General features: G+C 38.9%; 2 protein-coding genes across 6 annotated transcripts in view; both read left to right on the top strand.

Annotated features, from left to right (window-relative positions):
* LOC132112077 (parkin coregulated gene protein-like) overlaps positions 1-10,555 on the top strand; it is a 105,289-nt gene extending 94,734 nt beyond the window's left edge. For both annotated transcript variants that reach the window (XM_059519668.1, XM_059519669.1), the window contains one exon: positions 10,170-10,555. In XM_059519668.1, the coding sequence (XP_059375651.1) occupies positions 10,170-10,330 (161 nt within the window). In that variant the 3' untranslated portion in view covers positions 10,331-10,555. The remainder of the gene's footprint in view (positions 1-10,169) is intronic.
* A 7,091-nt stretch (positions 10,556-17,646) lies between these two features.
* LOC132111583 (protein quaking-A-like) overlaps positions 17,647-21,511 on the top strand; it is a 72,542-nt gene continuing 68,677 nt past the window's right edge. Inside the window, exon 1 of one of the 4 annotated variants that reach the window (XM_059519010.1) lies at positions 17,647-18,068. In XM_059519010.1, coding sequence (XP_059374993.1) covers positions 17,924-18,068 — 145 coding nt within the window. In that variant the 5' untranslated portion in view covers positions 17,647-17,923. The remainder of the gene's footprint in view (positions 18,069-21,511) is intronic. The other 3 variants (XM_059519009.1, XM_059519012.1, XM_059519011.1) reach the window with 3 other exon arrangements.

Raw genomic sequence — 21,511 nt, forward strand, 5'->3', positions numbered from 1 at the left:
ACTATGTCACATCACATTTAACACAGTGATTAAACTTTAATGGTCATAGTGTAGATGATGTCACAACTGTGGGACAGTTGTAATGTGATGGATGGTGTAAAGCATGGTACACTCTTTTAATGTGACTTTTGTATACCAAATAAATAAATAATCTATTAGTTTTCATAAAAATTAACCCCTGGGATATAATAGTGCCTTTAGTAGAGTTTAACACAAGTGCTCCACACACATTAACCTGCACACGCACCTACTTGCTCACATACACTTACATAACAAAGGTGATGTAATAAAAAAGCATAAACAGAATGAAAGAGAAGGGTGGGTAATTGGAGAGAGAGATAGAGTGAGGAAGTGTGTGGTAGCCTCTGGTGGCTCATCTGTCTCTCTCGCTCTCATTCTGACTGATGTAATAAACTTGACTGCTCCTTATTCAGGCTTCTGTTTAATGTTGCAGCTCTGATTACACTCATAAGGTACACCTACTGCAAAACAAAAAAAAAAAACATTTGATTTTAGAAAGCATGAAATGACGGCTACATTAGTCATGTGACCCCTGAGAGAGTTACAGAAGTCAGACTTCACTCAGGGAAGCTCTGCTGTTTGCTGTACACTGTGTTATTTTACTCAACGTGTTCATAAACACCAGCTTTCATGTATAAACGTGTGGTGGGTTTGGTCCCATGAGAAGTGTGAATGCAGTCTACCAATCTCCATACGGTGGCCAAAAATCAACATTTTCCAAGTGGTGGCTGTGAGTTAAAATGGGCTTTGGCAAGTAACTTCAATGTTGTTGTTTTCTCTCTCTCTCTCTCTCTCTCTCTCTCTCTCTCTCTCTCTCTCTCTCTCTCTCTCTATATATATATATATATATATATATATATATATATATATAGATAGTTTAAAACCATTATTTTTTAAGCCAATGATAATAAATTAAAATAATATTTAATATGATGTATACATATTATAATTTCATTGTCATATAATATTGTAATAAAATTACATTACTTTTTAGTTTTATATGATTTAACTTCTGATAGCTTTACAGAATAATTGCTGAATAAAAGTATTCATTTAAAAAAAAATCTTGCTGACTCTAAACTTTTGAACTTTAGTATATACATATTTAATGATATTTTAATGAAAATACAGTTTCATATTGTTAGAACACTTATCTGAATGTTCAGGAGGATGTCAGCGTCTACCATACATATGAGCCTTCTTTTGGCATCAGGAAGCTAAAACTTTCTCTCTCTTCCTCTCACTTGAGTCAAAATCAAATCAAAGAGTTTGATCAGTTTGCCTGTACAAATAACAATATTTCCTAAAAATGGAATGTATAAATTGTCTCTCTCACCATCTCCCCATATGATGAATGAGTTATATCAGTGTCCTGTGTCCCTCCACCTCCACAAATGCCCCAGTTTAGCAGCCAAGCAGAACCAGCTCTGCCTGGTGCCCCATCAGTCATCACACATGCAGTGTAACACTGCAGGCACAAATAGAATCATGTCAGATAGCATGGGGCCAGGAAATATGAAAACAAATAGCCCTGTGTTTGCCTAATAGCTGCCATTTAAGCCTCCACCCTGAGAGAGGAGAGGGAGAGAGAAGTGAGTCTGTGTCATGTGTACAGACGGTAATGAGGTTGAGCAGCGAGAGGCTATTCCTTTACCACTACTCCACTGATGAGGAGGGTAGTCATGTGGGACAGTGTGAAGAAACACATCCTGGTGCAGGACTCTCTCTTCCAGTCCTTCTAGCTCTCTTTGTCTTACTGTCTCTCTCCCTCTCTATATTTTTTTTAACACTTGTTTTGCAGTATTTGAATAAGAGAACTTATTTAATGTCTGTGTATTTAATGCAATGACGTTTAGGAAAAGTAACAATGTTCTTTCTGGGCTCCAAAAATCAGTATTCTATTTTTACATGATGCCAGCGATGAAAGGTTTGACCTTACTGGCATCTAACAGCATTGATTTTGTTCATGATCATGTTCATGTTACAAGCGCATTTGAGATTCTTCTGAACATCTACCTTTGTCGTCCACGTTAACGTTCTTTTAAACATCTACTTTTGTGTTACACATAAGAAACTAAGTTGGATTTGGAACAACATTAACTTTTTTTTAACTAAATGTATGATGACTGTACAGACTTAGTAAGTCTCTAGCTTAGGGAAACCCCCAATGTATCCTCAGTTTCCTCTTTCTTTTAAATAAAGGGCATCTGCTAGCAATAAACCAACATATGTGCTTAAGTCTACGACATGGTTCACCAAGTCTCTAACATGCTCGCACAGAATGAAAGATGGAAAGTTTTAGCAGTTTTTTGCCGTGGGAATTTAGGCTGATGATTCTCCAGAATCTGGTCTGCTTTAACAGGAACAAAAAGGGAGCTGTCAGTGTCACAGGTTTGGTTTGACTTAAGGATGGAATAGACTACAAATTTTTTGCCCTGATTTTCTGCTGATTTACTGTCTGGAGAAGTTGATGCTAGTTGCCACAAGTCAGAGCCAGTCTGCAGATTTGATAGAAAATCATTTAGTATATAATGGTCTCATATTCCTATTTTTTAGCTACAGACTATGATTCCATCCAGTTTGAGGATATCAAACATGTTTGATATTTTCAGCCGATTTTTGAACACACATGGCTTTCATTTGTCACTCATCTACTAGCAGCAAGGCGCACATCTATGCGTGAATTTGTTGTGATCGGAACAACTTTAAAATCTGGTAGTGTATGGTTGTTTAGTGTATGATGGTCAGTTTTTCCTCTGTGACTATTATAAAGTTGGTAAGTGTATGATGCACAGGTTTTTTTATTTTATTTTTTTATCTTTTCTGAATTTAAAAGTCATGTAGTGTATTCCAACCTTTAGTGTCATACAGTAGGTTGTTTTAGTCTCAGAAGCTACCTCATTTCCCATGATACCCTATGTGGTCCTGGAAAGCTGCTGCTCTCTAAACCTCTTTTTACAGAATACTAATTATAATTTATATACAAACCACACACAAACTCACACACATACTGGGCTTTATGTAAATAGCACTCTTAAACTCTGCTGGTTAAGGAGGTGTGTTGTCCATAAACACACTGAGAACCTTCCTGAAGACCCATAAAACACTAATTTACTGGAGACCTGCGCCTCTTCTCATAACAGTATAGAGAGAGAACACACTTTGTGTGTCACATGGCTTTGGATTTTAGTAAAAGGGAGTGAAAGAAAGACAGAGAAAGTGAGAGCTTATCATAGCGCTGGTGTCATGGTTGGGTTGTGCATTTAATCACTCTGACAAGCCATGGTTTCCCTTCCTACCCTCCCTTTTCCCCCACAGCCAATCATATTAAAGAAATGAATAACCTCCACCAATGAAAACCCCTGAAGTGGAATGGATTGGAATGCTAATAGGCCCCATGAGGGAGGTAGAGCAGCAGAGAGACGGATCAGATACTCTGTCTAAAGGCTCTTCATCCCACTAATGGAGGGAGCAGAGAGCAGTTTAACTCATGGACACATGAGGAGAGGTTCAGAAGTGCTCCAGACCATTTATTCATTAGTGTGACATGCAGCTTACTGATTACTGATCACAGCAAACACGGGGACAGTAAAAGATGGACATTTTAGTGTTAATCACATCTCAGCAAAAAATACAGTTTAATTGGAAATAGCTCAAAGGGTCCATTTTCTACACTTTCAATTTATTTTTATCTGAGTTCAAATTGTGACGTTTGTGTTAATGTTGTAATATAGTTTTACATGACCCCCCCCCCCCCCCCCCCCGCCCCAATCTTTTCTCAGCTGATTTCGCTGCTGTACCTTTAAAACATTTATATGTGACTTCTTTCTTTTATGATTGGCTAACTACTCTGAATGTTGCATTATGGCATTGGTGATGCCATCAATTATTAGGACAGAGGAAACACAGGTGGATCAGGGCTGGACAGACCCAGCAGAGAGAAAGGAGATACGGAGCTGGATTGAACCAGCGGAAGTGGAGCAGGGGAACTGGCAGGTCTAGGAGGAGGTGGGAGAGGGAGGCTGGGAGGGAATACAGGAGACACAGAAAACTCAGGGCTGGGCGGAACCAGCAGAGAAACAGCAAACTCAGGGCTGGGCGGAACCAGCGGAGAAACAGAAAATTCAGGGCTTGGTAGAACCAGCGGAGAAACAGAAAATTCAGGGCTGGGTGGAACCAGCGGAAATGGAGCAGAGGAACTGACTGGAGGAGGTGGGAGTGGGAGACTGAGAGGGTATACAGGGGGATCAGGGCTGGACGGAACCAGCGGAGAAACAGGGGATTCAGGAATTACCTCCATAGACCAGTCCATAAGGTCCATAAATTGCTCCATATCATTTCCAGAAGCTGAAAACAGCTCACCCTCAGTCGCAAAAGTGTGGGAAGGGCTTTCCTCCGCGCCATCGATCTCCACTAAAACTCCCATGACACACGGTGTTGCCGGCTCACACACCTGGTCAGTCGCGCTCTCGAGGTCCTGCTCCCTGTCGGTGGAAGGCTTGGGCTCTGCGGCTGCGGTGGGGTCTGGCTCCGTGCGGCGTGATGGCAGCTGGCTGGTCTCTGGGTCGGGAGTGGGGCTGGAGATATCGTCTTCGGCGGTGCAGATGGTCCATGAAGATCTATTTTTCTGCAGCACCCACTCCACAAAAGCAGCGAAATCCTCTTGGGGACCGTTCGCTGGTAGGCGTGCCTTACCGAAATTTGAGAGCGAGTGGTCGGGGAAGTGGGTAAGGCACACCAGACCGAGAAAGTCCCTGGTATGGTCCTCCAGCGAACGGTCCAGTTGCTCCAAGCATAGGAGTTGGACTGCTGGAATCGCCATTCCGGGAGAGGGAGGAAAACAAAAACCGAAAAGAAAGAAAAACGCTGCTAACTAAACTGTTTGGGTCCGTGATTCTGTTACGAAACTGAAACAAATTGGATTTGATGATGATGAAACCTAGTATGATTTCATTAGTACTATTACAGAAATCTTATTTAATTTATAAGCTTTGTTTATAAGTTTATTTTAAAACTGTAATCAAATAGCATGCAATTTATGCCAAATGCTACAAATTAATTTATTTTTGTAAATACATTTATAAATTGAACAATTATGGATGTTACCTTGGAAATCTAATTCAGAGCTAACAATATCATCCCACAATAAACACTCGTGTTACAAAATAGTGTGTTATATGTGTTTATATGAGTATACCACATAACCATCACTATACCATGTCGTCACCACAGTACTTTTCTCACATCTGACTGCAACAGGTCACTACAACGGGCCTAGGATAGAATATTATTAAATGTATCAAACATGACACAAGAAACTACAAGGACATTTTTGCCCGTACATTTTAAGTTAATTTTTTATATATGTAACTTTCTGTGGCATTGAACATTTAGGTTGGCAGTTCATCAATAAGGGTGTTTTCACATATGGTACACTTTAAATGAACCAAATCAAGTGAACCAGCTCCAAGTGACCTTAGTGTTTTTGGTGTTCACAATGTTAGTGGACTCAAACAGACTGTCTGGCATGTGAAAAGGCCTTGAGATTTTGACTGTAGTTGAAGTACAATCTGCTAAAGCTGGAGCCAGGGGAAATGACTAGACTTAAATGAAACCTCCCTTTCTCCCTAGCATGTTACATACAGTCTACTTTAGTATGAACTGTCTTTATTTTCATAGAGAAATTCCTCTCATCCCCAACTGTCTTGGGCCACCAGCTCATCTTTCACAAACAGCAGCTCATGAGAATCTCCCAGCACTCATGTTACTGTACATGTGGAACACTTACACATTTCTGTCTATATGTTTGTCTGTGTGTATTTCAGCTTACACAGATGCCATCTTTTCACAGTGCCTCTTTCTTTTCTGTCAGGTCATTGCCTCGTTTCCTCTTTTGACCTCCTGTTTGCTTATTTGTAGCGCTATTTTAAAAGAATAGGTTTAAAGGTACATAACATCTGTACATTCAACATTACTTGTTTTGACCAACATTCATATGTGTAAGAGGGATGTGGAAGTGGATTCATGTCAGTGCTGGCAGACAGTCATTTAGGGTGTTTTGATTGGTGGGATTATACTGACACACCCACTTCCTAACGTCCACTATCTCAACATAATGATTCAAACATTGCTATCTTTTTCTATTACTGCTTTTTTCTTTCCTTGGCATTCTCGTTATATGGCTTTTTTTTTGTCAATAAATATCTCTGAACCAATCCCCGAGATGAATCACAGTTTTTGATTTGAAGCAAAAGGAAATCAATTAAATAAATAAACAAAGAACGCTTAAAAATAAAATGGGAATCAAACGTAGAGGACAAAGAACTTCATTTTTTTTTATTGCCTGACTGTTCTCTTTTTTTTGCATTGAAAAGAATATAATTCAAACAAATTAAAGTATTGTCATTGCATAAACAATTGCCCATTCAGCCATTATGAGTTGTAAATGAGCTATTCACATATGCACACCTTTTCCTGGTGCAAAGGTACATTTCATCAAGCTGTTGGACATGAATATTAATGCTAGCATCATTAGCAGGGCTCAGAAAGGTCAGGACCTGTTAGAGCAAACACTGAGAATGTTTAAAGAAAATAAAAATTGTATGTGTTATTTAGGGCAATCTCTAATTTGAAATCTTTGTTTCTTGCTTTGTGTGTTTAAGTGTATGTAAGGTGTTTATTAGGATATACGTATGAGCTACGTTATCTGTTAATAAGTTGCTAATGATTTATAAGGACAGGAGTTCTCTTGGTCCTTTGGCAAATGCATTGCCTCACAGTGTTGTACTGTTTGTACTCTCTTTACGGCCGTTAGTGGGAGTGAAATCCAATATCAACATACTGTGTGTGGGTCAGTCCAGTTTAAAACCCAAACACAAGAACCATCAGCTCTTCAGCTGCTGCCCCAGACATCCAGACCTGAACATATCCAGAAAGACTAAGAAAGAGAGAAGCATTAGTTATATAGGCTGTGCCATGGTGTGATCACCCTCTTGACGCCAACCTGTCTGCCTAGGAGGAAAGAGTAATAGAGAAAGAATGGAGTGAGGGGTGAGGATAGAGGTGTGGACACAGCTGTTGAAACTCATTTAACACTTACAATGAACAGATGAGAGAAAGAGAGAGAGAGAGTACAGACTTACTCACAGATGGAAGTGAGTTACTGAGAAATTTAAAGAGAAATATTTGTTCAAGACAAAATAACATCCCCCAGTTCACGAACAGATTCAAATTTGAATGTACTTGCACTGCCAGATTATGACTAACATCTGGTCCATATTGCAACTTTATCTGGCCAAGAACCTCCCACACAGGAAGTGACTGTCTGACCATCTATTGTGACCAAGACAAGTTGTGTTTTTCTTCTATGTTTAGGGCAAGTAAATTTGAAATGTATAAAAGCTTGAAAGATAATTATGAATTATATGAAAAAGTCATCCCTCACATGTTTTTTTTTCTCACAATTACGACTTTACTCTTCACTTATGTATGGGATGAAATTAGACTCAGAATTTCTTATATCTGCAATTTTATATCTCACAATGTGACTTCAGTTATTGTTTTATTCTATATCTCATAATTACCCTTCAATACATTACCATTCAAAAGTTTGGGGTCGGTAAACCTTTTATTCAGTAAGGAAACATAAATCAAATGTCACATTAAAGTCATCTATAATGTTATAAAAAAATGGATGCCATGAACCTTGTAAACTTTGTCAAATCAAGTCACTAATTATTGCTCAGAAATGCTCTTTGTTGCAGCCTGGGAACTTGTAAACACAACTTTGCTTCCTGGCAGATTGATAAAAATCTATGAACTTTGATTACCAGAAATCGGATAACTTAGATTGTAATTTAGTTTTTCTGAAAGCTCTTGCCATTTTTTGTGTTCTCGGAGGGTTATTAAGCAGTCCATGTACCGTCTGAGGCTGAGACAAAGTTTTTACAGAACAATCTTAATTACTGATTACAGATTACTGATTACAGAAATAGGTGTGTTTTTTTTTTTTTTTTTGTTGTTTTCCTCAGGTTTTGCAAGGGAATCTCTAGACGAGGGGTTATGGATATGATTTCAGTTTCTGAAAGATGCTGAATCCTCCTTCCTGCTTGAACTTCATGCTACCCCTGAACTCTGTAGATTGAAGCCTGGACTCCACATGATTCCAAACAGAAGCATATCTTTGCAGTTCATGCACAGATGGCAAATGAAGCTCTCATATATTTTTTTCTGCTCGGGCTCTCATTCTAACCCCCTACTTTCTCTCTCTTTTCCTGCTCTGGTGAAAATAGACTGACAAAGATGATGAGGGAGAGAGAGAGAAAGCGAAGGATGCCTGAAGGCAGGATAAACAGACAGTTGATTTTATTTCCCTGTGTTTAAGGGCCGTACTGATGTGTGTATGAAGGAGTGCCTGCAGTGCGGTCAGTAGCTTTCTCTGGTGTGCCCCATGAGCCCAGCCACTTGAGCATGTTAGTACAGAATATGTGAGAATTATGAGATACAACTACATATATACACAGCAGGCAGGCGATCACACCTTGAAAATGAGGGTCTGGGGTCCAGAGAGCATAAGGTGGTCTGTTACATCTATTTTCAGACAATATATGGCTTGTCTAGTCAACAGGTTGGCCAAATGCAGCCTTAAAGGAATAGTTTTCACAAAAAACTCATTATTTATTCACGCTCAAGTTTTTCCAAACCTGTTAACAAAAAATAAAGACAACAAAAACCCTACTGACCAAAAGGGTTTGAACAATAGTATATATTTATTATAATTAGCTCATACAAGTTTTGTGAAAAAATGGTCCGTGTCATTATCAGTTGACAACGTCAAAATGAAATGAAAGCTTCAGCCTTCTGCCAGGAAGTTCTGCCAGGAAGACTCAATTACTTCGTCACTAATTACCTTTCTCATTATCCAATCACGTCTTTATACTTTGGTATAAAAAATCGTACTTACACATGTTTGAGTTCACAGATGCCGACGTGATAACAACCTCCACCCTCCCCACCACCACCAGGATGGTCCTGTCCTTACCTTCCAGGGGGGGTCGGCTGCGCCCCTGCCTTCGTCTTCAGGCAGGAAATGCAGGTCCGCTACCCTCGGATTACGAACCATGGACGGGGCCTTCCGCCAAAGAAATTTATAATTATGCTTGCTGAGTTGTCAATAAATGCATGCTTCGTACATTTTATCTCCCGAGTCTTTCTGGTAGAGCTATATACCGTGGTTCAGAGTGGATCAATAAAACTGCCATTTTAGCTAAGAATCTAATTAAAAAATATTGTTATTGCGGTCAGATTTATAGGTTTCACGTTCACATAGCTTTTCCCATTCAAGTAGACAGAAGCTGCACTAGCTGACTAGTAAACATCTGCCTGGAGGCATAACTAAGACGGCCACTATGCTTCTTAAAAAGGCCTGTTTGTGTACAGATGAGCAGACTAACACACCACATTTTGTACTAATATTTTATTGACTGGCTGTGGGTTTTGAGACCTGTGTAAGGGGTTCGTGTTCGGAGAAGTCAAGAGATAAAGACAGGGAGTTGAAGACATACGGTTACTGTTACACAGACTTTAGACAGACAACACACACTCACACATGCTAGAAGAGAGAGACTTCCTACTTACCTGCTCTCTTTTCATCTGCCTGTCATCCTTTCCTTTAATGAGCAGGCAGGAGAGACAGAGGTGTGTGTGTGTGTGTGTGTGTGTTCAGACTTCTGGTGTAATTGGGTCTGTGACCTCAGAAGAAAGTTTGTTTGGTAGGTAGCGGGCGGGCGGGCTTGTGTGTTTATGAGGAGTCTGTGTGTATGTGTGGTGGTGGAGGAGTGTGAACGTATTGATTTGTGTGTGTGTGTGCTGTAGACTACCTAAGTGATTGATGGGTTTCTCTAATGTCATGACAGAGTGTGGCAGAGATATGCACAAGAACATCCGGCAAACAAGCACATTTCTCCTGATGAATTATTTGAGATTTGTTCAGTGGTACACACACTCATCTTTAACAGTCATCTGAGCTGCTTCATTCTGAAGATATGCGTGTGTGTGCGTGTGTGTGTGTGTGTGTCTGTCTTATTAGGGCATTTACTCTTTGAAACATCACAAAGTATGCTAATGTGATGCAATGTGTGTGTGTGCAGAAAACTCAGGTGACGGTATTGACTACCGCCAGCAGAAGAGGGAGAACATCGGAGACCTGATCCAGGAGACACTTGAGGTGTTTGAACGCTATGGGGGCGAAGACGCCTTCATCAACATCAAATACATGGTGCCCACCTATGAGTCCTGCCTTCTCAACTAAGTGGAATGGAGAACTCACTCACAAACACACTCATGTACAAACATGTAAACACACCCACCTCATGTTACAAACCTAATTTCTGACTTTATTAAAGTCATAATGTAGATGTTATGAGTCTGTGCACCACGACTGTCTGTATCAGAGAAGACACTCACACATAGTTTCTTGTGAAGACAAACAGACTCAGGGAGCTCAGGGTTCATTAAATCTCTTGGTTGCAACTAACCTGCATTTCATTTTCATTCTAAAAGGAATTATTTGGCCACAGGTACAGGAAACAATGTTTTGAATGGAACAAACTTGAATGGTTATTTTTTTTACAATATGATGATCTAGATTTTGAAGAATTTATATTAATGAACATTGATGATAATACATAGATGTTTGTGTGTGCGTGTGTGTGTGTGTGTATACAGTACAGACCAAAAGTTGGAGACACCTTCTCATTCAAAGAGTTTTCTTTATTTTCATGACTATGAAAATTGTAGAGTCACACTGAAGCCATCAAAACTATGAATTAACACATGTGGAATTATATATGGAATTATATACATAACAAAAAAGTGTGAAACAACTGAAAATATGTCATATTCTAGGTTCTTCAAAGTAGCCACCTTTTGCTTTGATTACTGCTTTGCACACTCTTGGCATTCTCTTGATGAGCTTCAAGAGGTAGTCACCTGAAATGGTCTTCCAACAGTCTTGAAGGAGTTCCCCAAGAGATGCTTAGCACTTGTTTGCCCTTTTGCCTTCTGTCTGCGGTCCAGCTCACCCCTAAACCATCTCGATTGTGTTCAGGTCCGGTGACTGTGGAGGCCAGGTCATCTGGCGCAGCACCCCATCACTCTCCTTCTTGGTCAAATAGCCCTTGATGCCTTCAGTGTGACTCTACAATTTTCATAGTCATGAAAATAAAGAAAACTCCTTGAATGAGAAGGTGTATCCAAACTTTTGGTTTGTACTGTATATATATATATATATATATATATAATCTGATGATATAATTTCGACCACATATAAAACATTTAACCGTCCAAAAGCTTTTTTTTTTCAGATGATCACTGATCTAATGTAGTTCTCTTTCCTGATATAATGAACATTTCCTTGCTGCTTTTTTTTTCAAATTTTCTTAGAGGTTCCTAGAAAAAAATATATTTAAAATATTGAGACTTCCCCCCTGGCTGTTCACTCGCCTTCCAACATTCACCACCTGAAATCTCTCTTATTTTTTATTTTATTTTTTAAAATCTTTTCTACCAGGGTGTAGCACCTATTGTAATTGAAAAAAAATTGCCCCATGATAACAACAATGCATATTTCCTCTTATGTCCTGCCTGGAGTTCACCTACCAAAGTTTTATCATCACTTAATTAATATTCATAAGCCATGGTTTGTGTTCTGAGCCACTGACAGAAAGTAAACCAATTTGTATGAGAACTGCAGAAGAGAATAAAAGTCATATTTGCCAAAATTATGCAGTTTTTCTATTCATAGCCAACAATACTTTGTCTAATTAATAAACCACATTACTAGGAAATTAGTTAATATGCTTTCAAAATATCTTATATGATGCATTTTATAGATTTTGAGCTTTGAGCATGTACAGTTCTCTCTCCACCTTCAATAACATGACTTAGGTGCCCTTGAGCAAGGCATCGAACCCCCAACTGCTCCCCGGGCGCCGCAGCATAAATGGCTGTCCACTGCTCCGGGTGTGTGCTCACAGTGTGTGTGTGTGTGTTCACTGCTCTGTGTGTGTGCACTTTGGATGGGTTAAACGCAGAGCACAAATTCCGAGTATGGGTCACCATACTTGGCTGAATGTCACTTCACTCACTTTTTTTTTAATATGCATCCCCAACACCCCATTTCAACACCCCTGCCTCCTTCTTTCTTGATCTCTTTGCTTTCTTTATCTCTGTCTATACCAGTCAGCTCTTTGTTTGATATTTCTATTTTCTGCATAGTTTTTTTGATGATTCTTCTTTTAGTACATGTGCGGTTATATTAAAGCAATTGTAGACCTTATGGCCTTAGCTATAAAGCTGATGAATCCCAAGGAAACACTTATATACACACAAACCTACATATAGACAGGAAACACACTGGAATGCACCTGAAGGGACATAGAGAGTGCACAAAATAACACATGACAGATAGCAAGTATTCAGATAGCAACATAATGTGCTTTTGAAAGCCATGAACCTGTAAGAGCTGCAGGCTGTGTGCCAGAACACAATGTCTGAATGAAACGCTCATTTATCAGAACGCGTACACATGCACACACTCAGTCGGGGGTTTCCCTCATGCTTAACAGTTTCTATCTTTTCCTACCTGTGAAAATCAGATGCTGCAGTATGCATTGGTTTTATTTCACTTCAATCAGATTAAGCAGCTATCTGTATAACTACTCTTTTTTGGATTGTTAGAAGGGCTCTGAGCAGTTCTTTGGACACCAGGCCCTCATTATCACCCCATATGTTACTTTCTGACACTAGTGGATCAAGCCGTCATATGAACATAAAGAATGAAGAATGTGGAGTATTTTGACAAAGTATTTCCTTTAGCAGCCTTTTTTAAAGTGAGTCCCATGAGCTAATGTTTACAGTGAGCTGAGATTTCTGGAACATTTGAACTCCGTTCAGTCTGGATTTGATCACACTGCCTGTAAATTACAGCTCTGAACAGACACAAGAGGGAATTGAGACGGGATTTGGCCTCAAATCAGTTTTACTGCAACAATCGGGTCAATAAAGAGACCTGGAGTCCCAGCTTGAGTCCTAAAAACTGAATGGTGAAAGGAATAGTTTCAGTCATCATTTGTTTTGTTTTTGTTTTTTTTGTACCCTTACAATGAAAGTCAATGGGGTCCAAAACAACTTTCATTGAATAGACAGAATATACTGAGACATATTTGTTTCAAAGAAGAAAGGTTTGGAACAGCATGAGGGAAAAGTTCCTTTATGTCTGCTTTAATGTGCATGATTTGGCTAAGTTCTAATTGAATCTCAGGTGAATCGATGAATGAAATTGGTATAAAACAGTGATGGAGACACTGATGCAAGAGCAGAGGGAAGGAAAAACATCAGAGTGTAAGAATGCCAGATTGTTAGGAGCAACAGAGCAGAGGGGAGGGAGGGAAAGCGAAGGGAGCAGCAGGAATAAATAGCCCTCTGGGATCTATTCTTCTTGTTCAGTGCATCTGCCAGGGGCCGCACAAAACCCAACGCCAGCCATTGAGCGTGTGCAAAGCCCTGAGCTCAATGGAGATTTATTTTGGAGTGACTTCATGCTTCAGGTGTCACCCGCACCTCTCAACCTCAGGACTGGAGCTCTGATGTTTAGTCCAAAATTTCCCTCAAAAACATTGATTCGGACTCCTAGACCTCAGAGCTGTGGTGAAAGAAACAAAAACATGTTTTAAAATGTAACAACATGCTCCAACCCTGAAATGAAATCAATCACTAACCTGGATCCATTCTGATACTTAACGGCCACTTTACACCAAGTCATTTCTCTATTTTTAGCTTTAAAGTCTTAATTCGCTAATCATACATCAGATTATTGCAGTAAAATGGGTCGTGGCATCAGTGCGTTTTCGCAATTCTGAACTGTAACATCTCGCCAAGCAGCAGAATGAAGCTTTTTCGTTGAGCACTCTTTTTTAATATCAGACTATTTTAAAAGTCAGTTTCTTTAAAGTGATGCTATTATAGCGTGTGAGCGTGTGGTGTGTTTTGGAGAAGGCTCACAGGAGACTGATGGTTTTTCGGCAGGAGACTGGAGAGATCTTCCTCTCTCTCGAGCTCTGAATCGATGGGGTTCTGCTGTCTGATCCTCGCTCCTCCTCTTCCTCAGCCAGATGCTCTTATCAGACGCAAACACATCTGCCGTTGCTCTGCACACACAAATGCCTGTACAACCACCGTCCTTATCCTTTGGACCACCATGAGAATCATTCAAACACATAAAAAAACATATTCACCTGGAAATGTTAAATGTATTTTTTAAACCCACATGTACAGCAGTTCCATGCAGTCCTTTAAATTGCATTGCATTTTAATTAATTTGATTAATCACTTCCTTAAACTCAAATATCAATTCTGCATCAAAATAAATGTTAATTTTGACTATAATTTTTTTTGTGTGATTTTACTTGTATATTTTTTTATCCATATACAACTATACTGATAGAATCTAAATAAAAAAACACCTCATTAAAAGGATGAAATATTTCTTATGATAATAAATATTTGAAATAATTTTTACATAATGTAATGAATATAGTGAAAACATTATAGTTTAAAGTTTTATTTTTTTTAAAGCAAGCATGAATGTCCACTCAGAGAAGTGATTGTCTGAAAACCTATTACTAAAATCTTAAAGATTTATTTGAATTCATCAACAATTTGCCAAAATGTAAAATAGTTGTAAATTCCCCTGAGAGTGTTTAGTAATAGTAGTAAAAAAAGTATATATATATATATATATATTTAATACATTCATAAAGATTAAACAAATTTACATTGTGTATAGATGACATTTTGTCAAATAAAATGGTTTACCTTGAAAACATTTTTTTAAACATTTTGTCAAGAAATTCTTATACTTGATGACTACTACAGATTGAAAATGTTTCTTGAAAATGTTATAAATGATTTTCATAAATGGAACTAAATGGAACAATCATGAATAGAAAGTGTATATTTCTAAGATCTTGACAATTTATTTTATACTAGATTTCTTCTTTGTCTTTACCGAGAACATTCTTACGTTTCATTGACCCAAGTATGTCTTGGAGAAACTGTGTGTCGGCACGTGTGGCATAAAGGCCGTGGACCCCGAGTGAGTGATGAAGGACTGTGTGTTTGCTGTAATCTTCACTGCAGACCCCTGGGGAGCCATGAGTGACGTGGTGACCCACGGTGAGATTATACTGCACTGCGCTGGATTGGGTGGAGAGAACAGGATCCATCAGTACTGTCAGTGCCCCAGTCCAGCAAAAACCACCCAACATCTGACCAGCACATATAATACTCTGTGTATTTTACAGTCATCAGCATGTATTAGGTATATACATCCTTTAACTCTCACTCCTATAAATACTCAGTGAGAATGTGCCACTATTCACCTCACCTTAACAATGTGTGATTTCTCTCTCTCTGGATCTCACAATTGACCCAGATTTCACTCTCTGGTATTCCTGCACCCACACATAATCGCTTTTGTATTATTTTCATACTCAAAGCCTTTAAGCTTTCTTCAGACAAAATAACATGAGAGAGTATGTGTGCTTTGAAAGCTCATGTTATATTCCAGACACAGTCATGCCACCTACTGCTTTTCTAATCAGCTGCCGCTGCTGACCACGGGATCATGACTGATGCCTCCTCTGAAGCCCCATCTCCCTCCGGTCTCTGCTCCCTGCTGCTTCACAACCACCTGATTTCATATTCACTTTTTATCTAAAATGTCGTTAATTGGATTAATTGTAGAATGAAACCCGTATTTGTAATAGAGGAGGAAAATACAGGGTTTGAGCAGGGATTAATATCTCACACTATAGAAAACAAACAAACACACTCACTAGCAGCACACAGACACGTGTGGCCTGTCTCAGACGCGGTGCCTATAGTAAAATGAAAATGTATGTGGCAGTGTTGATAAGAGCAAAGGATTCTTATCTGAGACCGAGATAAATGCTAAATTTTTTGTGCTGCCTTTAGAAACTGGTATTTTTATTTAGTCTGTTATACTAAGAGGGTGATGCAGCTGAAAAATCAAAAATGAAAGAAATAAAGGATGATGAGTCATGTGAAAAGGAAGATGCATAGTGAATCATGTGGATATATTTGTATGGAACAAACGAGGAGGTCTGTAATACTTGGATCATTGCCATTTATTTCAAAATTCAACCTGCATTCAGTATTTTGTTCATGTGCATTCAGTTCGGGCCATTATTCGGAGCTAGTTACTCTGAAACCGTGAAATACACACGTGAAAAAAAGGTACAAAAGTCACTGTACAAGGGTACCTTATTCACCATCTTAGAACCTAAATCCTACAAATTTAAATCCTTTGAAAGGGTTCTGCCCCAGTGACACCTCCTTTTTTTTCTGAGAGTGTATCACGACATATCTCCTCTTCTGAATTGTAAATATCTGTTATTATTAGCTGCGGTCTGATGTTGAAGGAATCTTTCCTGTGTCCTGTTATCTTCATTGTGGATAGCAAAGGTTCTGGAGAAGGTCAGCTGAGCATGAAGTCACAAGCTGATATAGTGCCTGTTCAAATCAGTGTCTTTCACACTGATAAATGTCAAACTGTTTTTGGAGATTTGATCCTATATACATTTATTTATCACTCTCTTTATTTTGAGAGGCTTGATAAGTGGTTAAGATTGGTCAAATGAACCAAGCTACTGTCTAAACAACTGAGGTTAACTTTTACATGACCTTTCCACTGGATTGATCGACTTAGTGAAATAATAATAATAATAATAAAATACAATCAAATAAACCCATTACTAGTGAAGAAAGCATGAATATTTGATAATATCATGTTGTCTTTCACATAAGAAAATAATACTGTAGGGTTGAAAGAACATAAAGTTGTTGAAACTTCTGGAATAACAAAATTAATCACGATTAATTAATAATCAGCTTTGTCATAAATGCATAAGAAATACCAAAAATAACACCAGTCACAAATGTTGAGACCCACTGGTCTAGAATGATCATATGTAAAATGTAATAATGTCTGTATTTTTATAGGATCGATGTATGTTGAATAACACTAACAATACTTTTATAGTTTAAAAATATAGAATAAATATAATGTAAATATATTTACATTCTACGGCCAGAAGTATACTTTACAACGTTTGGTAAGTTAACAAGTTGCACGCTAGACATATTTTGGAACGCAACGTCTTAAACAGAAAGTCAGAAGAAGAAAAACAGAAGAAACACGGCAAAACCGACTTCGCAAATAATAATAATAATAACAATAAACATAAAACGATTCAATCATAAAAAGCAACACACCAAAATGCCAAGCCCTATCAAAACACAAGGCAAACACTTGTTGTAGCAGACGAGTTGTCACAACGTTTCACAATATATCATCCCCGCCGGTGACTCTAAGCGTTCACGAGTCTGCATGCTATTGACTCTGATTTCTGCCCATCATCTCAGGCTCTGATTCAAGTGGTAAAAGCACTAGCCCCGCCTCACCATCCAACGCGCTGATTGGCCACTCGGCGTGTCCGCGTTGCGCATGCAGCCAATGCGCTGGAGGCGGGTCGCGCGCTCTCGGAGGTTCCTCAGAGAAAGCGAACTGGTGGCAGTACGGAGTGGTAGCGGCGCGAGCTCAGTATAACTATTAGAACCCAACGCGTCCACATCGCGCGACTTTAGCAAAGGGAGATAAAGAGAGAGAGCCTGCACCTTAAAACCAGTCTTTGTATCTGGAAAGGGTCGGCGCAGCCTGGAGGGGGAACGAGGGATTTGATCAGCACCGTTATTTTTTATTTTGTGTTTTCTTTTTTTTTCTTTTTTTCTGGAGAAGGATTGTGAGCGTTTGTGTGCAAAGATGATGGTCGGGGAGATGGAGGTGAAGGAGAGACCGAGGCCGAGTCCCGACTATCTCATGCAGTTATTGAACGAGAAGAAGCTCATGACGAGTTTACCGAACCTGTGCGGCATCTTCACACACCTGGAGAGACTCTTGGACGAAGGTACGTTTGTGTAAACCTGAACCACGAGTATGTATGTGGTGTTGTGCAACTTTACAAAACTAACGTTATCGGTTTTCAGCGAAAGACAATCAAAATGAACGTTAAGGTTTCTTTTTTAAAAAGAAATTAGACTAACGTTAGCGTTTTTGAATCTGATTCTAAACGGTTAAACCTCTTTGGACCGTATTTTACCGTTGGAATTTCAAAAGTATTTTTCCCGTCAGTTCTTGTTTGGGGGTCGCTAGGCGCTGTTAGCAGTCTGCTAAATCAACAACTTTTACACGCCTCATATTTACTAACTTGCACTTCTGTACCATCAAATGTAAGCTCTTTTACGAGTTTATTGTTTCTTCAAACGTTTATTTTGTGATGTAAACGACATTTTACTAGGCGTTTCAACGGTTCCTTTCTTGTTTTGGGGTGTGAGTGGCGTTAGCCTCAGTAACTTAGCTACACACAAGAAACTTCACGTTTATTTTTCGATTGGAATCGCATTTTACATGTTTATTTACTAAAGAATGCAAAAATGTATATCTGTACTCCACACAAAGGATTTAATCCAGAACAATTTGGTTTGTTTGCAGATTGAGATTTTTTTTCCCCCGAGGCGTGCAGTTGAGTTTTGCATGAATGCTCCCTATGGAGAGAAACGCATTAATAACCCATACAATATTGTGCCAATTGTACAACATAAACCAATGTTTTTAATCCCAGATAGTTTTTGCATATAAAGCTTTTTTTTTTTTTTTACTTTTTACCACACAACCTGAGAGAGGGAGTAATAGTCTTTGTGACTGTTATGTAGCAGGTTTCTTTTTGAATGTAACTAATTTGAGTAATTTATCTGTACCGTCACTCATTTCACTTTACACAGTTGTGCGTTTATTTGCACGCGCTGTTTGTCTGAAATGCATGTAGTTTACAGTCAGGCATTAATCTTCTGTTCCGAACCGGAGAGGTTTGAATCCCCCTTCACACACACACACCCAGTGTCTGTCTTAGTTTCATAAAGTGCACGAATGCTCGTGCTATTGACATGCAAATACGCGGCTGTTTATCTTTTAATATAAAGGGACGAGCAGCCGCAAAATCTGCCGCAATGTAATCCAGTATCCCCTTTGTTTGCGCTCCTATTCTCTCAGCTTGTTGCAAAATCACCCTGTGCGTCACCGGATAAACCAGTTTGGTTTGACTGATCACAAGCCCACATTCCAACCCTCAGCCCCAGAAACCAAACTTTAGAATGGAAGTTTGGTTTGGACTGTCCAGACGTCCAGCTGAACTTCTGCAAAGTTCACGAATGGACTTGTCTTTTTTTTTTTTTTTACTATAGATGTAATTTATTATTATTATTATTATAGGAGAAAATGTGTTTTTAACGAATCATTCTGAAAATGAAAATTAGTTTGTGCCCATCAACTTTTTTTTAATTCTCTTTTCTGTTCCACAAATGAAGTCTAGTTTTGTTAGTTTTGAAACTATTAATATCTTATAGTTTTAGTATGTAGATCGTGATGAGCTACCAAACTATTAAAGTTCTTGCATCTACAATATGACTTTTTCTCTCTTTAAATGCGTAAATGGCACAGATGTGTTTCCTTAAGAAGTCTTCATGGTCCGTTTGCATATCCATGAGAGAATTCTCAGGAAGCTGTGTGCTCTGTCACCAAACAGTGAGGTGTTAGTTCCTTCTGCAGTGATACATCCTCATGTTTGTGTATCTGGACTCATTCAGCTCTGTTTACCTGAACTTTGCTCTTCTCTTGCTGTTATCTGTTCTCCTCAATCCACTCGAATATGAACTGAGAACTTCATCCTTGCTTTTTTTTTTCTCTGACATTTCTTTGAACACGTACATGGAACAGACTAGGTGTAAAATCCCTGCTGCTCTCAGCTGAATTTGCATACTGATTTGGCTATGCAAATGAGCAGCTCATGGTGATGTGGGCCAGTCCTGTATTTGTAACGGTAAATACTCAGACTTAATGCCTAAGGAGGGAAATTTGTACAGCTACACACAGTGTCTGCAATCTCTCTTGACCTCTTCTTTACATTAGACTGATATGGGTTTTTAAACGCCCGATACTAATGTCTAGACAGCAGCTTGATATAATTAAATGAATAATGTTTGTGGATGGAAGATGTGCAATATTAATTGGTAAAGCTGGCGGTAGATTGTGGTGCTGAACAACTTTTTATTTTCTGTTAATCGGACATTATTGATGTGAATAATCACAAAATGGACAAATTGGCAGATGTGTTGGTCTGTCACGAGTTTTAGAAAGGGGATGTGCTCCATCTTGACTATTGCTCTGATCAGGTTTCAACGAGGTGCACAAGGGTGAGAATGCAGATCAACTGAAAAAGTCATTAGCTTAGCTTGGACTGAGAAGGTTAGACAGATGATAATATTTTAGGTACTTCATTAAGCATTACTGTTATTATTGTGGTGTGTTCAATTATGCGTAAGTCATGACTGACTTGCACAGATTTGAAAGACTTTCAATGCATCTTCACACTTTTTTGCTGGATGAAAGACAATTTGTGTCTGTTTGGAGGTGTAATGTTTCTCAGTTGTCGTGATAGAGTTCTCATGACATCTGTGCACAAATGCTCATAGCTCGATTGGATTGTGGGTGTTTGCAGCTGTTGTCATGGCAAAGGAATACCAACACCCTTACGTCTCCCTTTCACCCTTTCTGTTCCCCACACAAGACAACTGCTCACCCTCCCTCTCCCCACACCGTTCGAGTGTGTGTCAGGCTGACGAGAGAAAGATAGGTTTGCAGCGTGCTTGTGATCTTCAGAGGTGACCCTGAGGGTGTTTTTAGAGCTGTCTTTGATAAGTTAGTGGCAGCTGAGTCCAGTGCCAGAACTCAATGCCGGCGGTGTTCAGAAATGGACACAGCAATGGAAGGGTAGAGTCAAGGTTAAAGATCTTGGTTTCTCATGGTTATACAGGTTGTCTGGACATTATTCTGTCTTGAAATGGCTTGTTTGCTGTGGCTCTGACACATGTGTTTACTCCAGTCTTCAGTGCCACACAAGCCTTCAGAAATCATTCTAATACGCTGATTTTTTGTTGTAAACAGTTGTTCTACTTAACATTTTTGTGGAAAGCATGATGCATTATTTTTCTTAATGAATAAAAATCTCAACAGAATAGCAATTATTTATAATATAAATCTTTTGTAACAATATAAATATCTTTACTGTTACTTTTGGTAAAAGTTAATCCATTTTCATTAGTGTAGCTGCATTTATGATACAGTCCTCTGGAATAAATATAAATCTTGATTCTGATTGGTCAGTGTATAAACTGTACAAGTACCAATACCCCTCTTCATCAATGATCAATTTCTTCATTAAATACAGGACTCTAAAAGTACAGTAATTTAGATGCAGCATTCATATTTGAGGTTGTTCCAGGTGCTAACAGAAGT

Source organism: Carassius carassius, chromosome 31, assembly GCF_963082965.1.
Source record: "Carassius carassius chromosome 31, fCarCar2.1, whole genome shotgun sequence".
Lineage (NCBI taxonomy): Eukaryota > Metazoa > Chordata > Actinopteri > Cypriniformes > Cyprinidae > Carassius > Carassius carassius.